This window comes from Corvus moneduloides, chromosome 1, assembly GCF_009650955.1.
Source record: "Corvus moneduloides isolate bCorMon1 chromosome 1, bCorMon1.pri, whole genome shotgun sequence".
Classification (NCBI taxonomy): domain Eukaryota; kingdom Metazoa; phylum Chordata; class Aves; order Passeriformes; family Corvidae; genus Corvus; species Corvus moneduloides.
In genome coordinates this window covers 46,496,651-46,519,626 of record NC_045476.1, presented here as the reverse complement: position 1 = coordinate 46,519,626, position 22,976 = coordinate 46,496,651, and the positions used below count along the sequence as shown (strand labels likewise).

The window sequence follows — 22,976 nt, the reverse complement described above, 5'->3', positions numbered from 1 at the left end:
ACAGAGACACAGACACACACAGAGACACACACATAGACACACAGACAGACACAGACGGACACACAGAGACACACACACACAGACACAGACAAACACACAGACACAGACGCAGACACAGACACACACACAGACAGACACAGAGACAAACACAGAGACACATTCGGAGACAGACACACACAGACAGACACACAGACACGGACACACAGACAGATACAGACACACAGAGACACACACAGAGACACAGACACAGAGACGCAGACGCAGACACACACACACAGACAGACACAGACACATTCAGAGACAAACACAGAGACACATTCAGAGACAGACACACAGACAGACAGACACGGACACACAGACAGATACAGACAGACACAGACACAGACACACACACAGACACACGCACAGAGACAGACAGACACAGACACACACACAGACAGACACACAGACACACACACAGACACACACACAGACACAGACACAGACACACACACAGACAGACACAGACACACACACAGACACACACACAGACACAGACACAGACACACAGACAGACACAGACACACACACGCACAGAGCGGTCGGGAGGGACGCGGCGCAGCCGAGCTCTCTCCCGGCACAACAGCGGCGCTCGGTGGAGGGACAGTGGCAGTGACGGCGGGCGCCGCCCGGGCCTACCTGTGGTGGCCGGGGGTTGCTGCTGGGCCTGGGCCGGCCCCGGCGGCGCCGCCTCGCCCGCCTCGCCTGGCAAACAAACAACAGCGTTAGCGCGGCCCCGCCGCTGCAGCTCGCCGGAGGGAAGAGCCGCAGCTTTGGGGGTTCAGCCGGAGCACCCTGCTTTGAACAGAAAGGACATTGTGAGAGAGCCCTGTAGGGACAGGCAAAAGGAAACGGGAAGGTTGGATAACCAGTAGTCATAGGCTGCAGAACCCCAGGGCTTTTAAGCGATGATTTAGATAAAAATCTAAACTTAATGAAAGAGTCAAAACCGTTTTGTCGCTGGCACTTTACACAGACAGTGTCCTTCTGCGATTTGGGAGCATCACAGAATGGCTGTGGTTGGAAGAGACCACTGGAGGTCACCTGGCCCAAGCCCCCTGCTCAAGCAGGGTCCCCTAGAGCACATTACCCAGGACTGTGTCCTGATGGCTTTTGAGTATCTCCAGGAAAGGGTACTCCACAACTTCTCTGGGCAATCTGTTCCAATGCACGGTCACTTGCACAGTAAAGAAGTTCTCCCTCACATTCAGGTGGAATTTCCTGTGCATCAGTTTCTGCCCATTGCCTCTTGTCCTACTGCTTGGCACCACCAAGAAGAGCCTGGCTCCATCCTCCTCACACCTCCATTTAGATACTATCCCCTCTCTATCTTCTCTTCTCCAGGCTAAACAGTTCCAGCTCCCTCAGCTTTCCCGTAAGTGAGGTGCTTCAGCCCCCTAATCTTCTTTGGAGCCCTCCACTGGGCTCACTCCATGTCTCTCTTGGAGAGACACTCCATGAGATGCTCAGAACCTGTATCCTTACTGTCAAAAAATTTCATAATTACCTAATAATATGTATATTTATATGTTTTTAGAAAAGGAAAATAACCCCATTTGTCAATCTGTGTTTTATTCCTTTTTGTACTCAGTTCTGCTATTAATAAGGACAATTTCTTTATCCATATGAAAAGCATACTCATTTTCTAGAGACACTTCATAAATAATTCTAAATAGGGGGATCATGTCTTTAGGGCATACACAGTGACTGCGGAAATTCTGCTTGTGTTACAATAAATGCCACAGTAGTATCAACTCATAAAAACAAACAGTAGCCTGGAAACTGTTTAAATAGCTAATCACAGTTTTGGCAGAATTTTGTCTTCGAACTGGTCCTCTAATATGTCCTAGTGGTTAAGCTGCACTCAAATCAAAAGCCTTTTGGGTTTCACCGTGAAATGACCTAGAAGGAAAACTGTATCTGGCGCTATCAAGGAGGAAGAAAAAGAGAAATGCTTTTCTTTCTTGGCAATGCACTGCCATTTGGTAATCAAAGAATATCCAGTTTCTGAATGATGAAGGATCCACTGGAACACAAAGGGCAATGATTCTGCTTTTTTCCCATGGTTTTTCCATTATCAGTATTTTTATCTTTCAAAATAACCACCTCAACTGAAAATCCAATGAACTTAATATTTGAATTCAACTTTTGTGCCAACAAATTACTTCACTGTGCAGGATCAAGAGAATATTTCAATCCCTCTTCTGTTAGTAGGCTATCTTGCATTAAGTAATCAGTAATGATACCCGATCTTGTTCTGTGCTGAGGACAGCCTGAATGGGATTAATATATTATTAGGAGGAACTGAATTTCCAATTAGGTGTCTGGGTACTTTGTTCAACTGTGATTTGTAATGCTGAAGACTCATCTGGAATTACAGGCTTGCAATTATGGTTGGGTTTTTCCATTTACATTATCTAAATTATATGCATTTTTTTCTTACAGAAATTCAGCAAGTACCAAAACTTTGGACTAAGAAATAATTACAACTGATCATGTAACCCAATCATCCCTCATCTAGAGTATGGCAACATGAATGATAGCTGGTTTGTGAGTGGTAACTCTGTTGAAATAGAGCTGTTAAAGCTGGGATAGGATTATTTTGACAGTCCTGCAAGGTGTTTTGTTTACCAAGGACTTCTTCACAAAGTAGATCAGCCAATTAATTTAATCTCTTCAAACTTAAAAATCTCTACAATATTAATTTAAATTATCAGCACTACTTGAGCATTCAAAACCTGAAAGGACCAATACAAGAAAAATGGATGACTTATTTTACGGCTTGATGCCTGTAAGATTTACAGCACTTTGGCCTGGTACACTGTCCAACTGAACATCTGTCAGTATTAGATCAACTGGAAGTGCAAATGTCTATCAATTTAAATCCTAAATCCATGCCTCTGCCCACCTCAGCTAAATAACCAAGCTCCAGGAGGCTGAGAGCTGAAAACACAGCGAAGAACAAGAACAGGAGACAATTAGTGACAGCTAGTTAGCAACTTGGGAGCGTTGGATTTCCAAACCATGCTAAATAGCTTTTAGATACTCAGAACCTACAGCAGAATCCAGAGCTAGAAAAAAACCAGTGTAGAAGCTAAAAAGTTCAGCACAAACATGGGTGGAACAAGTACACTTCTGAGAGTAAATCCTAAATCTCAATGCCTGGGATAGAAGTGCTGGCAGCTTCTCATAGCTGTGGAGAGTGCCCTCATTCACTGGAGTTGCTGTACCGCTCTTTCTTGAGGTGGTGTTATTGTCCTCCACGGAACTGAAAAGACTTAATCTTGCTTTTAAGGTGTGATGGAGATTGTGTAGAGTTGTTTACAGATGTTCCTGCATCAAACTTCAAAAGGCTTTTTAGCCTGTCTCCACCACAGTGTCATTGCAAATAGGGATTTTTTTGCTAAATATTTAAACTTACTTCAGAGAGAATTCACTGGGGAGCCTCTAAAACACTTCATATTTCCTTTTGTTATTTTTTGTGTGTCTTTAAAAATATAGATTATGGCACTTGCAAACATAGCTGCCATAATTTAAAATTTCTATACAATTATAGGCAAAATACTTATAACTGTACAGGTCTGGAACAACAAGCATGGCACAAAAATGTAAAAAAAACCTCTGTCATCTGAACCTATTAAAAAAATAGTATATTTACATTTTGTTGCCCTTAAATTACTTCTGCAAAGGCTGTACCAAATATGGATAGACAGAATACACTAAGAAGAAGCTGCAGTATGTTTTTTCCTCTTACCATGAAAATGCTTTATGCCCTACATCATAAATTCTTTGTAACTTTACCAAATCTCCATATCCCTGTTGATAGAGAAATATGTGCACAGCTTGTACATGACAATGACCAAGCATAACTACAATTTTTTATTCTGATTCTTGTATGGAAAGTATCAGGTGCATTTCCTGATGATACAACATGTTAATTGGCACATATAACAAGCCATCCTTTAGCAGCCACATCAAGATAAAGCGACAATCAGCTCCATCTATATAGAAGTTGCTTCAAATTATATGCTTTTATTATATTAAGCAGGGAAAGAAACAGCCACCCAAGGACCACTTTTAAACTCAGGAGGGAAAAAGAGAATAATGTGATAAGGGAACTATGGAAAACTTTTAAAAAAGCAAAGAGAAAGTCTCTCCGAAACGGTGTAAATAATTTTATTCTACACCTAATTTTACTTCCATTGTTGTGACAGGATTTGCATCAAAGTTTCACTGCACTTCAGTTTCACTGTAAAACCCTTGCTGGAGCAATTTCTGAGATTCTTGGGTGATTCTGAGAGAAGCTGCATATATGGACTTTGCCAAGCAGCTGCAGTGGCCCTTGCAGAAATGCCTGTATGTGTCTGCTCCAAAAGAACAGCTGCACCTTTCAGTTCTGCTCCCTCAGTGTCTGCTGGAGATGCCATGCATCATGGAAGGACCTTTGGACCATATGGGTGCCACAGGAAAGAGAAGGAACACCAACTTCAGCTATGAAGTGTTATTTCCCTTCTCTCACACTTTCAAATCTGGTGAAAAAAAAAGATGCAATCCTATGCAATGGTTCAGGGCAACCAGCACCAGCCCTCAAGCTCATAATCATGACACTGGGTGAGTTGCCAAATGCAGCAGATACTGTTTTGCTCTACATACTCCTTGAAAAGCACATACTGCCATGGGCTGGCTGAAGATGAAAAGCAGTAACCTACCTTGAGCGTGGCAGAGTATAGCAAACAACTACCAAAGCTGAGCTTGTGAGTTTGTTGTTTGAGTAAGCTGTCCTCAAGAAATATAAGAAGAAAGGCTTAAGAAAAAGATGCAGCGTTTACTAAATAAAGTGCAGAGGGCCATCACAAATTACTAAAAGATAAATTCATGCTATGGCTCAAATAATTTCTTAAATAAGCTCCACACATTCTAAAGGGAATAAGAATTTGTTTATTAACAATTACTCTCTAACTTCCTTCACTTATTATTATGTATTTACCTAATACTGTTATGCATGGGATTTTTTGCCAATAACCTGGAAAAACATGTATGAAATTAGTTTCCCAGTTAAAAATAAGTTGCATTTAAAAACCTGAAAAATTACTTGGCTCATGTTTATGGTAATGATGTAGTTTGTTGGTCTGTCTGATGCAGTTTCTGGTTAATATATTTTTAAAGGTTCAAAACTTCTTACAGTATTTGTATATTCTTGAGATAACATCTAATTCCGTATTGCACTGCAAATGTGCTGTTGTACTTGGCATAGGCATCCTGCCTAACAAAATACTTTTTTTTGCTGTTTCCTCCAAATATGTACACGCTGATATAAAAATCAATAGAAGAAAGAACTTTCTTCAGCCCTGAAGATGTACGACAAAGCTTCCCTCAGTCATGGCACTGCCACACCTCTCCCCTTTACCTTTGCCCAGCTGAACTGGCATGCTTTCAGACTTCATCATCCTCTGCTGCTGTGACTGGTGGTGGTGCTGCTGCTGCTGGTGGTGCTGCTGGGGCTGGGGGACTTCCCCTGTGCTCCTGGTTGGCATTGAAGAGGGAGGGAAGCTGCTCCCGCCGGCAGGAGTGCCCACTGCCCCACCTGAAGCCATGGCTGGAGCAATGAGCTTTCGGCCAAAATTCAGTAAGCTGTTGGAGACTTTGTTAATGTTCAGAGGGGCGGCCTTAGCACTGGCACTGAGAAAAGAAGAGGAGAAATTATCACATCATTGCCAATGGTTTGGACAGGAACAGCCATACATGCATCATTCTTCAAAACTGGGAGACAAAAATCCAAGATTTGAATGTTACAAAGAAGGTGTTTTACTACAGTTGCACTGGAATACACACAGAGACCAGAGACCACAGGGACTGGGTGTGGTATGCATGGTGTGGTATGCATTTTTTCCAACCAGTAGTGGACAAAATTTTTGGTCCTTCTCCTTGAAAAATGCAGACTAACCCCAAACAAAGTGAGTTTGTACCAATGTCCTTAAATTGCCTTCCTAAATTAAAAAAAAAAAAAAAGAAAAAAAAAAGAAAAGTGACAAAAAGCAATCCAGGCTCTACAGAATCAAAAACTTTATAAAATTGATTTTTTGCACTTATTTGAAGACTGCTTTAATATTTATTTCTGCTAGATTAAATTCTCTCCAATGTTTAAAATGACTCAACCCCAAACATTTCTTTCAGCAAACAAAGCTAACATTAGACTGTACTTTTAGGTTAGCAGAGCTAGATATCTCTTGCTCTGAGTTCACCTTCTGCCCAGCCCAATCATTTCAAGCCAAGCACTTTTTAACAGGAATCCTGATTTCTAAAGAGATTTTGCTGAAGAACTGCTTCAGGGTATAACACATACACTGAATCATTATCATTGTTGCTTTTTATTTTTAACTACAGGGCTATTTAATTCACTTCAGTTATATGCAACATTAAGAATGAGGAAATTGTCAAACCATTTAATTTGTCTAAAATAAAGAGACAAAGAACCTTCTAATTCCCAGTGGAAGTGTTCACACAACCCACAGATCAGCAAAGCCATTCCTATCTGTTCATGCAATAATTTCCTGCTGTATATAATTAATGCTTGAAATACCCTTCACAGAAATATATCACAACCACAAAGACCTTTTCACTCCTGAGGTTTTATTTTACTAATCTGTATTTTTATGATATAAAGAGCTGTCCTTTAAAAACATGAAGAAATGTATTAAAACCAACACAATCCAGTGATTACTGGGGTGTAATAGCTTTACAATGTTTTGGGGAAGTTAAACTAAAAATAAACTACAAATGAATTAATACGGGTAACTTGTAACTTCTGCAGACACCTGGAAGACTAATTTTGATTTTGCTTTTCCTCTAATTTCTCTATTTGTCTCCAGAGATTTTTTTTAGAATACACAATACAAACATGCACACACTTATAGAGCACATCCAGAAAATAACAACAGTTGAGTTGTTCAGAATCAGGCTACTCAGAATAGATGGAAAAGGAGAGCTATCAGAAAGAAGTATGAGAACCTGCACGCTCACAAGATACAGCCCCAAGCTGTATGGGGGCACTTCTGCCATATACTGGTGATGAAGAAAGATGGCATCTAGAATTTTTTAGGAGGAACAGCAGTGCAGAGACTGGGACCAAATGTTGCTTCCCAGTTTATGGAAGCTGGGAAGGAATGATTGCTGAATAATAATTACAGGATGTTTCTGTCTCTCCCCATCGTATTGATAGCTGCTGGTGTTACAAAAAGTCTTTCCATAGTCACCTGAGAATGACTGACAAAGTCACTACGCGGAAAGCATCTGCAGAACTACAAAATACTCTTGCAGGAGGTCCAAATGGTTTCAAAAGCAAACTGAGAAGTTGTGAGACTGAAATGTTAATGGTTAATGACTCAAACAATTGCTGATGTGCAAAAGCTGCAGGTGCTTTGCTGAGGCCAGGTTTGCACCCCCCAGCTGAAGGGGAGGAGGAGAGTTTTGGATGTTTGGTGGCTTCTGGGTGAGAAGCAGAAGTCTGCTGACCCTGACCCTAAAAGAAATCCAGAGACTGTAGTGCGCTTGCTCCATGTGGTGCCTGCACTGACCGATCCAAGGATTGCTGGTGTATCACAGTGCTGGATCTTTGCTGCAGCACAAAATGGAATTTCTGGTTATAGCTGATTTGGCTCCACTAACAGCTAAAGCACCCAACACTGCAAACCTAACAGCCACAACACAAACACCCATGTGATCGAGCATTAATGGGTCAGTTTCAAAGTCCCCTTCTAATTCTCCTGCCTGGGCAGTGAAGGAGCCAACAGAGAGTCTGGCTTACAGTTTATTACAGGCAATTGAATGCCAATACTGTGCCTTTAACCACTGCTCAACTGGCACGTACTTGGAAGGGAGGGAAACAAACCTTTTACAGCCTCCTGCAGGGGTATGAATATTCACCCGTGACTGCACAGGCTGTGCAATGAACAGTCTCATTCCCTCTGGGCAGGAAATTCATTGGAGGAAACCCCCCTGAAAAGGTGGGGGAAGCAACAACAGCAGTGAGAAAAGCACTTCATGAGACTGAAGTTGAGATTCCACCTGAGAAATATTAAGTCCAAGCTGTCAAACAACTTGAGCCACTAAAGGGTAACCCCTGCAGACCAAGCCCTCTGAGACTTGTATTGTCAGCTTTTGCCAGGAATGATGCCAGCACACTCCCACCGAAGATCAAAGGACATGAGTCCTCCCTAAGGGCGGCCCCCTCAGGAGTCCAACACTTTGGTCCCCTCACACCCTCCGGAACCTAGACTTACCAGTTTAACCAGTTCTGAGTGAGTGATGGCTGGTGGATTTATATGAGAAGGCTCACAGGAAACAGCCGGGAGATTTGATAATCACTTTTCCCTAGGGCCCTTTTTAATTTTTGGTTATTTTTGTGGTAAATACAGGAGAACAAATGTCAGCATTTCAAACTGAAGTTGCTGCTCTAGTGGATTATGCCAGACAAGAAAAGGAATTGGATAAGTTAATCAAGACTCAATGGATTGCTTCTTCTTTTTAATAATCTGCCTGTAGTAGGCTGGGTTTTCTCTTTTTATAGGAACCTGCTAACAGATGAGGTCATACCAGTAATAACTTGGCTGAGATTCAGAGTCCAAACTTTAGTATATTTAGCATATTTTTTTCCCTCAGTCTACTGAAAACAATCACTAAAGTTGTAGTTTGGTGTGGTATGTATCACTCACTCACCTGAAACATTACCTTAGAAGGAAGATAATGGCTTGCACATTGAGTCCATTTATGCTGTCTCTAAGTCTAGAACCTTGACAATCACAAAAAAACCCCCTTGACTTTGCACAAAAAATTGTACTAACCAAAAATAAATTATTTACTCGGACGGGCCACCTGAGCAACAAAGCCACTGGATACTTTGAGCTAAATGTATCATTGGAATCGTGATGGTCCACAGACGCAGGAAACAAAGCTTTTACAGAAGCTTGTGTATTTGTGTCCAGCAGCTTGTTTCTTTCTTGTTTATTTTTTTTTTAGCTATATTTTGCTTAATAGAAAGTGACAGTTGTCCTTCTACACTGATTTGCTGCTTTGACATATATGTACACCAGGACAAGTTAGTTTATTTGCATTTTTCAGATGGTTGGAAAGAGACTTTTTGAGAAAAACTTCATTTTACAGGAACAATAAACATAAACAATTTCTAAGCCTTCATGTCCGAAACATGATTTTTAGAAATGCTTCCAACAGTAACATGCAAGGATGTTTTAGAATTACATGACAATTAGAAAGGATAGTTAGCTCCTAAAAACCTGTGGTGTGATTTGGCTGTGCTATGAACTGACACTGCTAATGATCAGCTCAGAACACATATAAATTCATGAAAAATAAATAATGATGGTATCTAAATACCTTTTCAAGAGGTGGTTTAAAAAAATGTATTATGAAGTAAAATCTGTGCAATTTCTCTGAATGACAGCTTCAGAAAATGAACAATAGTGAGGTGCTACATCTCTGGAGGAGTGACATTAAAACTGAGCTGAAGTTCAGGAAAATAAGAACAATGTGTCTATTTCTTACCATTTAAATGTCTGATATATTAATGCAAAGGATGATTACAGCCATTAAACATGGATCAATCTACATTTTAGCCATCTAAATGTACCAGACATGTACAACAATTACAAGAAAAATACTGATTGATTATGTTGTTATCAGCAGATGCATTTAAAAGTAAGGCATCAGTTTAAAAATATGAGTATCAAGGAGACGTGAATTCCATCTATGAAGCAAACAATTTTGTTTCATCACAATAAGCATCATTGACCTTGACTGTGAATGGTGTATTTTTAAACTAGCAGTAGGAAGATGATTCAATCTCTGCAGTTTTCTGCTAAGATGGAAATGTTTTGTTTTAAGCAGGCCTTATTCAAAGGCATTTCTCTTTTCAGTAAGTAATCATTACAAAGAGATGAGAGACAAATATATGAACATGGCCAATTAAAAAGTTTTACATGTGATAAAAAAAGCAATATATATTAGAGAGTTGTCAAGATATTTTAAACATATCACTGAGCCTGTGGAATTAAAGGTGAAAACGATGTGGTAGTTGATTTAATCCATCTCTGCTCACTGCAGAAACATTTCCTAATGTTACATCTTGCAGTTCTCTCCCTAGTGCAATCTTAAACAGTTTTACCACATTTGACCTACTCTAAGTGTTTTTGTCTTGAGATGAATTTATCTCAGCTTTTCTTATATCTGAATTATTCTAAACAACTTTCCATCTCCTTTGGTGAGTATTCTGTGTATGTGTGTGCAATTAATTTATATTCCTACAGAGATCCAATGAATTTTTTTTTTTCTTGGAATTTAGGTTTCCAGCAGGTGTCATTCTTGTTTGGGCTTTATGATTTACTTGTTTTTTCAAAATCCTTGAAATCTTTCTTTTTGAAACTTCAAACAAGTTATTTCTCCAGTTAGGCAACATTTGAGATAATTTTTCAAAAGAGTAAGTAAAAACATTAAGAAAATGCAATAGAATGCAGTAATTTTGACACCTGTCCTCAACTTTAAAGCCTGATTTATAAAGAAAGAGATGCTTTTGCAGTCACTGTACTTAGCTTTAATTTCTGCCTCTTTGTCCATTTTTAAAAGCTTTTGAAACTACTCCATTTTAATTTTAGTTGGCTTTTAATGTAGCTGATTTCAACAGAATGTGACAGAGATGCAAAGGTCCAAAAGCCAGCAAGTTCTAATGAATCAGCAGGCAGAGGGTATGGCTGGGGCCATGTGCAACCCAAGAAACTGCCTGTAACTGTGTCAATTGAAGCATTATCTCTTGTGCTGGCTTGCCCTGCAGCCACGAGGAGCCACCAGGCATCAGCACTCACCTTGTGGCCACCCAGATAATACGGCCTTGATGAGGAATATTGGCATTATTGATACAAACCACTTCTAAAAGAAGGGAGGAAAAGTTTTGTAAAAATTACTTCAAACTGGATTTACATTAATTCAACTTAACTTAGACAGCTTCTGGTACACATACTCCAGGTGCATTATCAGAATTAGTTCAGCTACAGAACTCACATTGGAAATGTTTTACCCACTGCTTTTAGGACACATCATTGTGTAAAAGTGCCCTTAGCCTTCCTTAAAAAGATGCTGCAAGTGACTGCAACACTAAGTGTAAAAACTTCAATTTTTTCATGCAATAATAGTCAAGGGACAGATTTGAAATAAATGTCATGAAATAAACACATGTACTTCTAATACTGCTTATGTAATTCATGTTTAGAATAAACGTGACTTCTGAAACATTTTGTTTATGTAAGGTCTTAGTTTGGTGAACACATATTTAGAAATAGCTTACCGGGTTTTGTTCATCAAGTCCGCTCCGCGTGCTTTGTAATAATCTAAATTTTGTTGGAACTGGTGAGTCACTGGTCTTGGATTTCGCTAAAAAATAAAAAAATACCTCATTGTAATTTTCTGGGAGATTTTAAGCAGAGACATGAAATACGTTCAATAATGAGGATTAGAAACTTACAGAACAATTTATTTTCCTGGGATCTTGGTTTCTCAAGGCAGTAATGTCGTTTACGTTAAAGTGAAGACTTAAAATACTTAACATAATACCAAATTCTACCTGTAAGTCCATTCCATGCTCACAGAAATCAGTACTCTTCCATGCAGTGATGAGGCTGTTTGCTGTAGTGGTAATATTCCTAATTAAATCAATAATTCTTGGACAAGAACAGATACCAATCCAATTTCTTCCTGCAGGTCAGGCATAGAATTTTACCACCCCCAAGCTAAAGTGCTATGCTTTTAAAGAAAATGGTAATAGTCTGGAGAAACGACAGCAAACATTTTGAACTTAATACATCACTAGCACTGTCTCTGTTAAGTGAAGAATTAATTTTAGTGAGACAACCTGAGCACTCCCACTAGATGGCATACGGAGCCTATTTTTGCTCTCCAAATTTCACCCTACTCAAAACTGAGGCCATGAATAAAGAACTGTTGTCCTATAATAAAGAGTATATAATTAATATTGAAACCAGAATCCACTTGCTATTCTCCACTTCTGACACAATGAAACTCTTTCACAGAATCATGCTGCCTTCAGTAGTTCTGAAATGATCCTTTTGGGATCTAAGAATACATTGAACATTAAGCATAGACTCTAGTATATGCATAAAGTATCTTGACTGAATGCATGCATCCTGACGGACACTATTTGGAGGGGCAAGTAAATATTTTTAAGTAAAAAAATTTTCATGCAGATGGAGACAAAATAACAGAGCGGTGCACAGGAGCTTTTTTTTTTTTAAAAAAAATACATATAAATGAGAAATGGCTTAAATAATTTCTAGTGTAAGAGAAAACAAAATTGTAAATTTCTGCATAATGATCAGATATATTGTATAAAAGATGTAAATACTTTCTAAGTATTAAGGTTTAATCATTTATTGGCTGTTGCCTTATATTCTGATCTGCCTTCTTAAGTCCTGCTAGCAGTCAGTACAGTTTTAGTGAACTATACATTGACCTTTGCAAAACAGTTGTTCACAGGTGAGAGTACATTATATTTTTGACACAGTCAGTCTTCAGCTGTTTCAGTTTCACATGTTGTGTATTTACTCTCCAGATTTCATTACAGACTGGAGTATCCACAGTCGTACCATCTCATTTTCCGCATGCAGATAGCCCTCCTTTCTTGAAAACCTTGTTTTTGGAGGAGGATACAGGACTTGAATTTTAAAGACCAAAACACTGCATGAGCACAAAAGGAGAAAAGAAAATTTATAGAATTGGTATATACCAAAGGCCAGGATGATTTCTGGAAGCATATTTAAGGGTGGGAATTTCCAGATTGTTTCCTGCAGTTAGACTTAATCTTGTATGAAATGTCTCATTTTCTTTCTTTGGAAACACAATAAACATTTTAAATGTATATGCTGTTTGTAATGTTCATTAAAAAATGAAGCGACTAAAAGCCATTAGACAAGCATTAAAAAAATTCTCATCTATCCTACCACCCATACTGTAATGGTCGTTCTACATTTTTCATCTCCTGTTATAAAAACAATGTTTCAATAACTCTACCTATTCATAGAGCTTGAAAGTCAGTCCTCATCAACTGACAGCAATAACAATGAATCAGCTTTAGTTACTATTGCTCTAGTTTGGTAATTCAATACGTTTCTATGATAATCAAATCCAAACTGACGTGATGAGGATAACTGATGGTGCTGCGACTTCTACACGAGTAATCAAACAGTGTAACTTTTCTCCTATGAATTAAGAACTTCTTTCTTTACACGTCTTGAAGGGTAAGGTTGAAGGGTAAGAGATGGCTAAAATAATGGGCACTTCTAACCCAAAAGACAACTTTTCGCAAAATACACGTTACCATGTATTTGCTAGCCAGCTTTGCAATTTGCTTCCAATAACTCAGTATATATTGAAAGTTAGCAAAAACATTGAAGTTTCTTTTCCAACACCCAATAAATAAAAAAGATTATTACACATTGCTTCTGAATTAAATAAAAACTCAAAACCAAAACAAGAGGAAAAGATCATGTGGAACAGTATCTTGAAACATATTTATGCAGAAATGACAAGCAATTGAAGACATGAAAGGCTGATCTTCTATCTAAGCACTTAAAGCCATTAATAGGAATAACATCTAACTCGAACATATGAATGAGGCTCAAGCATTACTTTCACAGGGGCCTATTTAAATTCCTATGAGGTTTAAAGGTATCAAAGGAAGAAGCAGTTTAAAGTACTATTACATGCAGTGAAAAAAGAGCTCTCTGAAAAAACATTAGAAATGCAATATAATAAATGCCAAGGGTTACTACTGCAACTTCTTTTGTAGCATCACTGAGAGATCCCCTCAAAAAATTTCAATATTTAAAAAAACCTAACCTCGCATATATGTTAGCAGACAAGTATCTGTGAAGTAGCAGAAAATGTAAATACTTCTGAGAACTGAAATTCAGACAGTAAAAATACATTATTTTGAAGATTATGATCTTTATGTTACTGTGGTTGTCCTTTAAATTTTGTATTCTTTTCAACCATTTCAGTAAGTTAAATGTAAAAAGCAGAACAGAAAACCTACATAATTGCAATGTTTCTTCCTTAAGAATTTTAAACTAATTCCCCTCTCTAAGCATTCAATTTGAGCTGTCCCCTAAATTACAATCCATGTATTAGAACTAAAGGCTAAGCAATTTATTTACAAAAAACATACCTCTGTTGCTTAAAATATTCACAGCAACCAGGTTTTTCCTACACAGTGCCATTTAGAATGATCCAACTTGTATTTTTCATACTTACTTTATTTTACTTAAATAAATAAAGTTATTCCTTTTCTTTTTCAATTTATGTACATTATTTTGCTACGAACTTAGGTAAATTTTTTTCTCGTAAAAGTATAATGTTAAAATGACAGTGAAATCAATCCTTCAAATTTACAGTTTGCTGAATCCCTCCAAGAAATTGTGTGAGGGCATTATAGAGATTAACACGAATATGATTTTCCCCTTGTAAAGAAACAGAGCAGAAATCAGAGAGAAAAGCTGTCTATGTCAACACTAGACCCCCCTTTCCCACACCCATTTTGTGGGAGAGGTCTGCTGGATTTATAATTCTTCTAATCTTAATGTCTATCTAGAGCGAACATAGTTTCAACGGGTAGAAAATGCCCAGTTTATGCTTTTAAAAGGACAGTGTATGAAATTCAGATATAGAAATACACAGAAATTGATGTGATATTGGACTTTGTCTCTTCAAAATGTATTAGCCACAGTCCAAAGGGAAAAAAAGCCTGAAAATGTTTCAGGTATCTCTGAGGCATTCCTGCCTCTGAGCCTTTCCTTGCCTAAAAGATCCTCCCGCCTGCCCGCCCCATCCCTGGCTCATTTGCCTGATGAAGTCCTCTCCCTGTCCTCCTGTCTATTCTCAGCCACCACCAGACTGACTCACTCCAATTCCCATGGCTGCCAGGAGGTTCTTGGGAACTTTCTATTTGCCTTTATCCTCTTCCAGGGATATGGGGCCAAGGTAAGTTACACCCACAGCTGCACTTTTGCGAGGTGGGGGATTGATGCTGTGGTCAGAATCACACTGAATGCAGCAGATTCCCTACCTGCACAAACTGCTGAAAAGCAACTCCCATCAGCTAAGGATCATGCTCCATTATGCTCAAATTCCCAGATAAACCCCTTTTCCTCCCTAGCCTCTGGAGACACATTGCATCACATTACCCCCGGAATAGACAGGATATAGCAAAGCACGTTTGTGCGTGACAGAGTCACAGGCTGTTCTACAATGAACCTGATTCACCTTCTAAATACACAGCATGTTTGAAAGTTTACATGCAGGTGCAAGTGGAGGAATCTCCAGAACACTCTTCTTTGTTGAGGTATATTATTTTCTCCCTTTTTAGTTTTATTAACAAGGGGAAAAATCAAATACAATTTTGCACAAAATCTGAAGGTTCAGAATAAAAGACAAGAATGAAAAAAGATTTTCAATATATCTAACAGAAAATGAGACTTATTTTAGCAAACATGCTATTGCCTCAATGCCAAGGGAAAAGCACTTGTCATTAGAGAAATGAATCGCTCAGCTGTTTATAAGCAAAAAGCTCTGGGGGAATTTCTCACGGCCCAAACCACAAAGCATTGCAGGGTTACACAAACATATGTTGCAGGTGTTTTGGGGTAGGCAGGTGGGAAAACCTCAGCTACTAAAAAAATATTCCACTTAATAGATTGTATCCAAAACTAGATAACCTCAATGCAACAGAGAAAAACCAAACAAAACAGCAGCAGTGAATTCTAAATCCAGGCACAGTAGGCTTTCCAAAATAATCATCTCACTAGTGCCCAATGGAATTTTTTAAAACTAATTTTTTCCAATATATTAACCAAATGCTGCCAAACATTTATCTTTTTCCCCCCTAAACTACTAATATTTTAAGCCTAAACCAAAAACCAGACTGAAGCAAACATATGTAAAAAGAAAAGAAGGATCATGATGCAACATTGTCCAACTTATTTGAACAATTATTTTTAGGAAGCCAATTTTCTCCTTTTTCCCCTCTTCAGCTGACATGGTAATATTTGATTTCTTCATAATTCTTGTACTGCCTAAGACATTTTTGTATTAAAATTCTATTTTTTCCCTTTCATTTGTTTCTAATGAAAGTTGGACAGTCACGTGACTCTAAATTCAAATAGGACTGAGAAATCAGGAAAGGTTTACCTTTTCCTGCTAGATCATCTTTGCTTCTTTCTTCAATAAAGATGACATGAACATAGAAAAAATTTGGACTGGGAACAAAGCTGATATATAGCAGCTGAGATGTGCATAAGTTTGTTCAGTTCAGAAGCAGCTTTTCTACTGGGCACTAATAATTAATATGAAGTATTTAATAATTATTCCCTAATAACTTGCAGAGAGAACTTCATCTTTCCTCTTTTTATTCTTTTGTCAGATATTTAAGCAGCTGTCTCCACCCCACATGAACTGACTTACACAGTATAATCAAAGGCTTAACATTACAGAAACATATCACAGTATTTTGTATACTAAACAACCAACCCACCCCAAAGTCCAAAGCACCCAAAGCAAACACCATTCCTCAAACAAAAACCCTTTCTTTTCACCTGCTAATTCTCCTCTTCCCTTATTATACCTTCTGTAGAACAAGCAACCTGCTGGAGCACAAAAGATATTTTATACGCCTATGAACCACTGAGTTATTAGAATGAAAAAAACCCAGCAAGACATTAGATGACATAAGGTACTATTGCCAGTTCAAAAGTGGTTCAAGGCCAAGAGCAAAATACCATCTAAAACATAGATTGATAGTATATCAATTCTGTGTATGAAAGCAGCACATGAAGTGTACACTGCACAGAACTAATAAAGAACTTCCTTTAATCACAGGAGTCAGGAGATCCATGCACTAATATTGGTGTTGGCAAAGGAATGCCATGATCCTTAAACTGGGAATAATGCTTCCTGTTTACATTTTTCAGAAGATGCTTAGGGTCTCAGTCATGGACCTTGTTATTTACAATGCAATAACAGCATGAAGAATTGTCATATTTAATTGTTTCTAAAGAAAAGTAAGAGTTTGTTTTTTTTTTTTCCTAAGCAAGAAAATTACTCAGAAAAAACTGAAAAGGAAAGAAAATTCAGTTAATGGGGTCAAGAATGGAAGACACCCCTGAACTCTGATTAGGCTTATAATAAATTATCTCCAGTTTTGTTACGTGACAACCCTCCATTCCCCTGGCAACTAGAAATTTCAGACACCAGGAAGATATTTTAAATACTGTGCGTTATGGTCTGTTTTTAACTTCATACACACATGCTTTCTCTCGCATGGGCATTCTATGACAAGAGATGAAGAACTGAAAAAAAATGACAAGTGAGATTTAAAAATGCTTCAGTGACTTGACTGAAAGAAATTTCTAGTTGTGTATTTTGGCTTCTTGTCCTAACTGCTTGGGAAGCCTTTTTTTATTTTCATTTATAGCATTACAGCATACTGCATTTTAACAGGTAGATCAAATCCTACCAAATCAGCTTTTATTGATATTCCAGACAAAAAGACTCCGACCTGCCAACGTTCAAGTTCATAACCTGTGTAAAATCCCCATCTTGCATCAACAGAATCACTTAAGTACCTTTTAAATCTGCCTCTTAATTTAGTTGCCTATTTTTCAGCTGAACCCTTGGTTTTAAGAAGTAAATTAACTAAATAGTAAGGTATAAATCTGACAGTGTTCAGCTCTACCCTGTGACAGATTTATGCTCTGGCATCTTGCAGCCTTGTGCAGTTAGGAACAGGAGTTTTACAACATTGTGGAGGAAAGCTCCAGGCTTTTGAAGGGAACACACAGCAAGCCTCGCTTTAAACCCTGGAATGCTCCAAATTATGAGATTTAAAATATGACATCTTTATGTACAGAAAAGCTACCACATTATGGTTTTATTGGCACTCGTTTTGGACAACCTGCATAACTCACTGATGGCTTTGTGAGTAATGCAGTTATCCGAAGCTTATACTTACACAACCCTTGTAAGCACCCTTACAGCATTATATCTTTTCCAGATACATGCTTGCACACAAATCTCACATATCAGGGAAAAACAAGAACATTTTAAGGTGCTATTTGGTTATTTCTGCTACGTGGCGAAGAAAGAGAATAATTCATGTTCTGTGTGTAGTGTGCTACGGAAAACCACTTGAAAAAGGTCCCCAGGGGAGTGAAAAAAGCTCCTTCACAGAGCCCCATGCACACACCACACCAAAAGGAATACGACATCCAAGTCTTTTCCTGTGAATCACAGAGAGAAGCTAAGGTCCTGGTGCTGCGGGACAAGCAACTCCTTTCATTTAGGATTCCAATAGTGAGGAATTATCCTGCAGAGCCATTTTGATCACTACTGCTCCTTAAAAAGACAAAGGACAAAGAAACAACGTCTCCAAACCTAATTTTCCATAAAAATGGACAGCAAAGGATAAAACATACCATTCCCAGTTCTATCTTGACAGTATTTTGCTCTTTCAGAGAAGCACTTCCCAATACAAATTTACTCAATAGCCTTCATTACAACTGATACACTAGTATTTACTATAAAATATGTAGGCACACAAGCAGTATATATACATTTATATCAGAAGAGTCTGAACTCAAATTCCACCATAATAGATTGGATATGATATAGTAGCTAATCTTTCATATACTATTGAAAAGTTTTGAATCCATTTTTATAGAACTCACAGTTTGTGCTTTGCAGATTTTAGTAAATAAATTATGATATGGAGAACTTTTGATTAGGTAGAATCAAAGTGCTTTAAGTGTTTTAAGTGCTTCCTTTTGATAAACTACCTTGCAAACTAGAAATGATTAACTGAATTGTCAGGTTGCACATAAGAACCATAATCACCTCACTCTAACACTGTTAAATACATTTTACTAGTGTAATTTTATAAATAACATTATTACTTTTTTTAGGAGAGGGTCAGTAGCTTTAGATGACTTTTTAAACAGAAGTAAACCTATCAATTCAAAGAAACAGCCCCAAGAAATTCACAAGCAATAAGTTTTATTGGTAGCTAAAGTAATTAAGAGCTTAAAATGCTTCATCTTCTTGCTTTAGCAGCAAGTACAATCAGAATTGCTTTTACTTTGCTACTGAGGATGTCAACTTGCTCAAATAGAAGGAACAGTTTAAAAATTCCGTCTTCCAAAGAGAACTTTCTTGCCCATTGTCTTGGAGACTTGCAAATGTTAGCCAGAAGTAGAAACACTAGTTCCTAACTCACCTTTAGCCATTTCCTCTGAAAGACTCTGCACCTCCCCATCCTCCCAGAAATCAGCAGGCACACCCCCACTCCTTCCTGCCCTTAAGGTGGCCAATGGCTCTCCTTCCTGCTGGGCCACACAAGATGGGCAATGAGAACAACGAGGTTACTTGGCTGGGCTCTGCTCTCGCTGCCAGCAGGGGACTGCAGCCCCATTTTGCTCAGCCCCACGCAGAACTGGGACACATCCTTTGCCTCTGCACCATCTTACCTGTGGCATGGCTTTAACTATGCAAGGTGTCACTGTTCTGGAAGCTTTGCTTTATTCCATATTATTTCTTACCATATTCCTATTAATTTAAATGTAATGGTTGTTTAACTTGTTTGGATACAGTATTTGTGAGGTGTTACCCACATTGCTGGCCTGTATGGGCAACACTAAGGAGAGAGCAACACTTGGGAACTGCATTGCCACTGGCAATCCAAGAGATCAGCTTTCTCCCTTGAGTGATGACTACTGTGTTGCATATGGTGCTGCAGAATGAGAAGGACTTTGAAAGGTTTCTCATTTGTAAAGTCTTGAATAGATGACTAATCAACCACTTTCCAAGTTTTTCTCCTGAAAATATTGCTTGTGACATTCAGGATATATTGAAGATGACTATTTTATGGTGGGTTGATTATGTGGTTAATCTACCAGTGAAGAGATTGCAATGAACTTTGAGAGAGATAAGAAAGCTGTTGTATCACAAGTATTGACCATGTAGCCTTTTTGCATTTTAAAATGTATAGGTGCACTGGGAAAGAAGGTGTTGAAACAAATGTACAAAAATGAAGCAGATTTTTAATTCATGGTACACTTACTATTTTTATGTGGTACTATGGCAACATGGTTATTCCAAGTAATTTATCATTAAACTCTTAGCCGCCTGTCATACCTTATTCTATTAATGAAACACAATAACTGAATTTTTAAATCAATAATTCTTTAAACAAAGCATAGACTATTTCATTGGAAAACGTAAGTTTCTAATTTTAAGAACATGAACATAAACAAAGAATAAGTTAGTATCATGGTCCACATTAGAAAGCTTTGCATGCAGTTAGAGCAAAAATGTTGATTTATTTTAAGTGAAGTGTTTAGATTACATCTAACTTTACTTTATTTGCAAATGGAAATGTTAGAACATCAAAATGCTTGAGTTCACTACAAGGAATTGAATGTGGTTGTAAAAGCAGAGGTCGAGTTGAGAATGGTGTCACATTTTTGTCCATAAAAATCTATCTACCTTGCATTGAACATGCAAGATCTTAAACTTTCAGAATAAGGCAAATGGAAGTTCTCTGTGAATCACTGAAAGTATATGCATTTCTTTTTTGTTTCTCCTAAGTCCTTTTTTCCCAGATGAAGAGATGTGTAATCAGCTTTTCTGGAAAACCTCATTTCCTTTATCAATCATATCTCATGTAAAGGTAACTCTCCTTTAAAGTACAGGTGACCTTACTCAGTCAGGCAATTCTCCTTACTTAAAGTACAGGCAGCTCATACTGCACTAGGATATCCATTATCCCAGCTTCCTGATAACTTACTTTTCATGCACCTAACCCCCCCAGTGTATTATTGCTCCTGAAATATCAGTCAGATTCTTCATGATCAAAACTAAAAGTGTTTGTTCAGAGTCCCCCTCCCCCTTGCTGGTACCCCTGTAACGAAGTGGACCCGCACCCCAGCAGTACCTCTGCATGGAGGTACAAATTAATGAGCTGCTAATGCCGGAGCAGCGCCAGATCCCAACTTCTGATTGGCTGCAATCTGGTCATTAAAGAGAGGTAATTAAAGCCAGATTGCACACACAATGCTAACAAACAAACAAAACAACCCCAAACCTGCTTTTCTCCTGCCACAAACGGCAAAACAACAATACTGACATAACGGCAGTGTTCAAAGGACAGTTGCAGCTCTGCAGCAGCACCTCAGTTAATGAGTGTATAGAAAAGAATTTATCTGAAGAAGAAGAAAGTGAAACCCAACAGCCTTTCAGGCACATGAAACCAGCTTGGAGAAAACTCTGAGACGGTGGCAGCTACTTAAGAAGAAAATTCAGCTGAAAATAAATGTACAAAGAGTTTGGTTCAAAATTTCAGCAATGTGTTTTCCCCTTGTCACTCATTGCTCAGATAGTGAATAGTGTTAAAAGCTAGAATGCAGATTTTTCCAACTATTTGTTATATGAGTGATCATGACCATATTTTATTGCTTAAGTTTTCTGGCAGTACCTGTAATTTCAGTCATGACGAACTAATACAACTTCTTTGAAATGTCATGTATGCTTCTCCATGGATTTAGTTAGAATTTAATATTTATATAGCCACTTTCAATGTCAGCAGATAGCTAAAATACAATGTTGAGTAAATATAAGCAGCAGTAACTAGAATATTATTAGCATAAGTAACAAATTAATTTCCATCAACCAAGCACATTCTTTTTTTCTTTTTTTTTTAGCTGATAGCTCATGATAAAAGATGTCTCCACTGAATTAAGCTCCTAACTAGCTTGCTCAATGAATGGGGCAACTCACCATGTTAAAATATCTGAAAGCAAACTTATTTTACAGAAAAATGAAGAATAAATACAGTAAGCTTTCAGACAAAGGATAGTTGTCAGGTTCTTAGTATGCAATGCAAAACTGTAATATTCTATGTAGTGCTTTAGCTTTCTAATAAGTCATTGTGATAAGGTTAACACTTCAACATAGAACAACATACAAATAGGAACACCCAAAGATGAAAATTACTTTGCTTATGTTGCTGTATTAGAATTTTATTTGCTAAAGGGTGAAAACAGATTTTCAAAATTCACAGTTAACTTAAAACAATAGTTTTAAACCTTTTATTCCTAGCCCTGGCTGCCTTCAGGAAGGAAAGAACATCTGGTTATTTAAGGAACACAATATGTTCACATTTTCTATGACTTTTGTTTCTAATTGGGTTTTTTAATTTTTTTTTTTTATTTGAACAACTCTAGTTAGAACTATGTTTTTTAATCACTTTATATTTTTTCAATGCCCTATCTCCATATCTCTACTTCTTAATTTTGCTGCCTTTGCTTTGAAAATTAACAGTGCTCAATGGTTTTGATAAGGAAAAAAACTGAAGAAAATGAGCCACTCATGGTGTATTAAATATGCAGACACACACCTTCAGTAAATGTTTTTGGATATACATAAAAGAACCTTCCCTTATTTTTTCCTTTTACATATACACAATTTTAATAGCCCATTCTTCCATAAGAAGCTCTACTGTTACATTCAGAAGGACTGTAAGTGCATAGAAGTTACTTTAATATAAAAAATTGAGGCAATTATCTGTTCAAAGATTGGAAATGTGAAACAAATACTCTGCTAAGCAGGTTAACTTTATCACCCTATGCAAAGACAACAACACTGATTTGAGCTTTTCATTCCACATTTTCCTAAGAAGTGGAGCTAGCCAAATGCAGAAAAGGCTGAAATTCAATTATTCTGCATTGATCCATACTCCTGCCTGTAAAATTAGTATCTCTCAGGCCCCCTCTCAGACACAGGTGCATTAACTTGTTTTCAGCTATTACAGAGAT

General features: G+C 37.9%; 1 protein-coding gene across 8 annotated transcripts in view; it reads right to left on the bottom strand.

The window, feature by feature from the left end:
* TBC1D5 (TBC1 domain family member 5) overlaps positions 1 to 22,976 on the bottom strand; it is a 316,694-nt gene that overhangs the window by 48,101 nt on the left and 245,617 nt on the right. For 6 of the 8 annotated variants that reach the window (XM_032108463.1, XM_032108473.1, XM_032108445.1 and 3 more), the window contains 3 exons: positions 11,390 to 11,475; positions 5,447 to 5,718; positions 679 to 744 (listed from right to left, as the gene is read on the bottom strand). In XM_032108463.1, the coding sequence (XP_031964354.1) occupies positions 679 to 744; positions 5,447 to 5,718; positions 11,390 to 11,475 (424 nt within the window). The remainder of the gene's footprint in view (positions 1 to 678; positions 745 to 5,446; positions 5,719 to 11,389; positions 11,476 to 22,976) is intronic. The other 2 variants (XM_032108501.1, XM_032108511.1) reach the window with 1 other exon arrangement.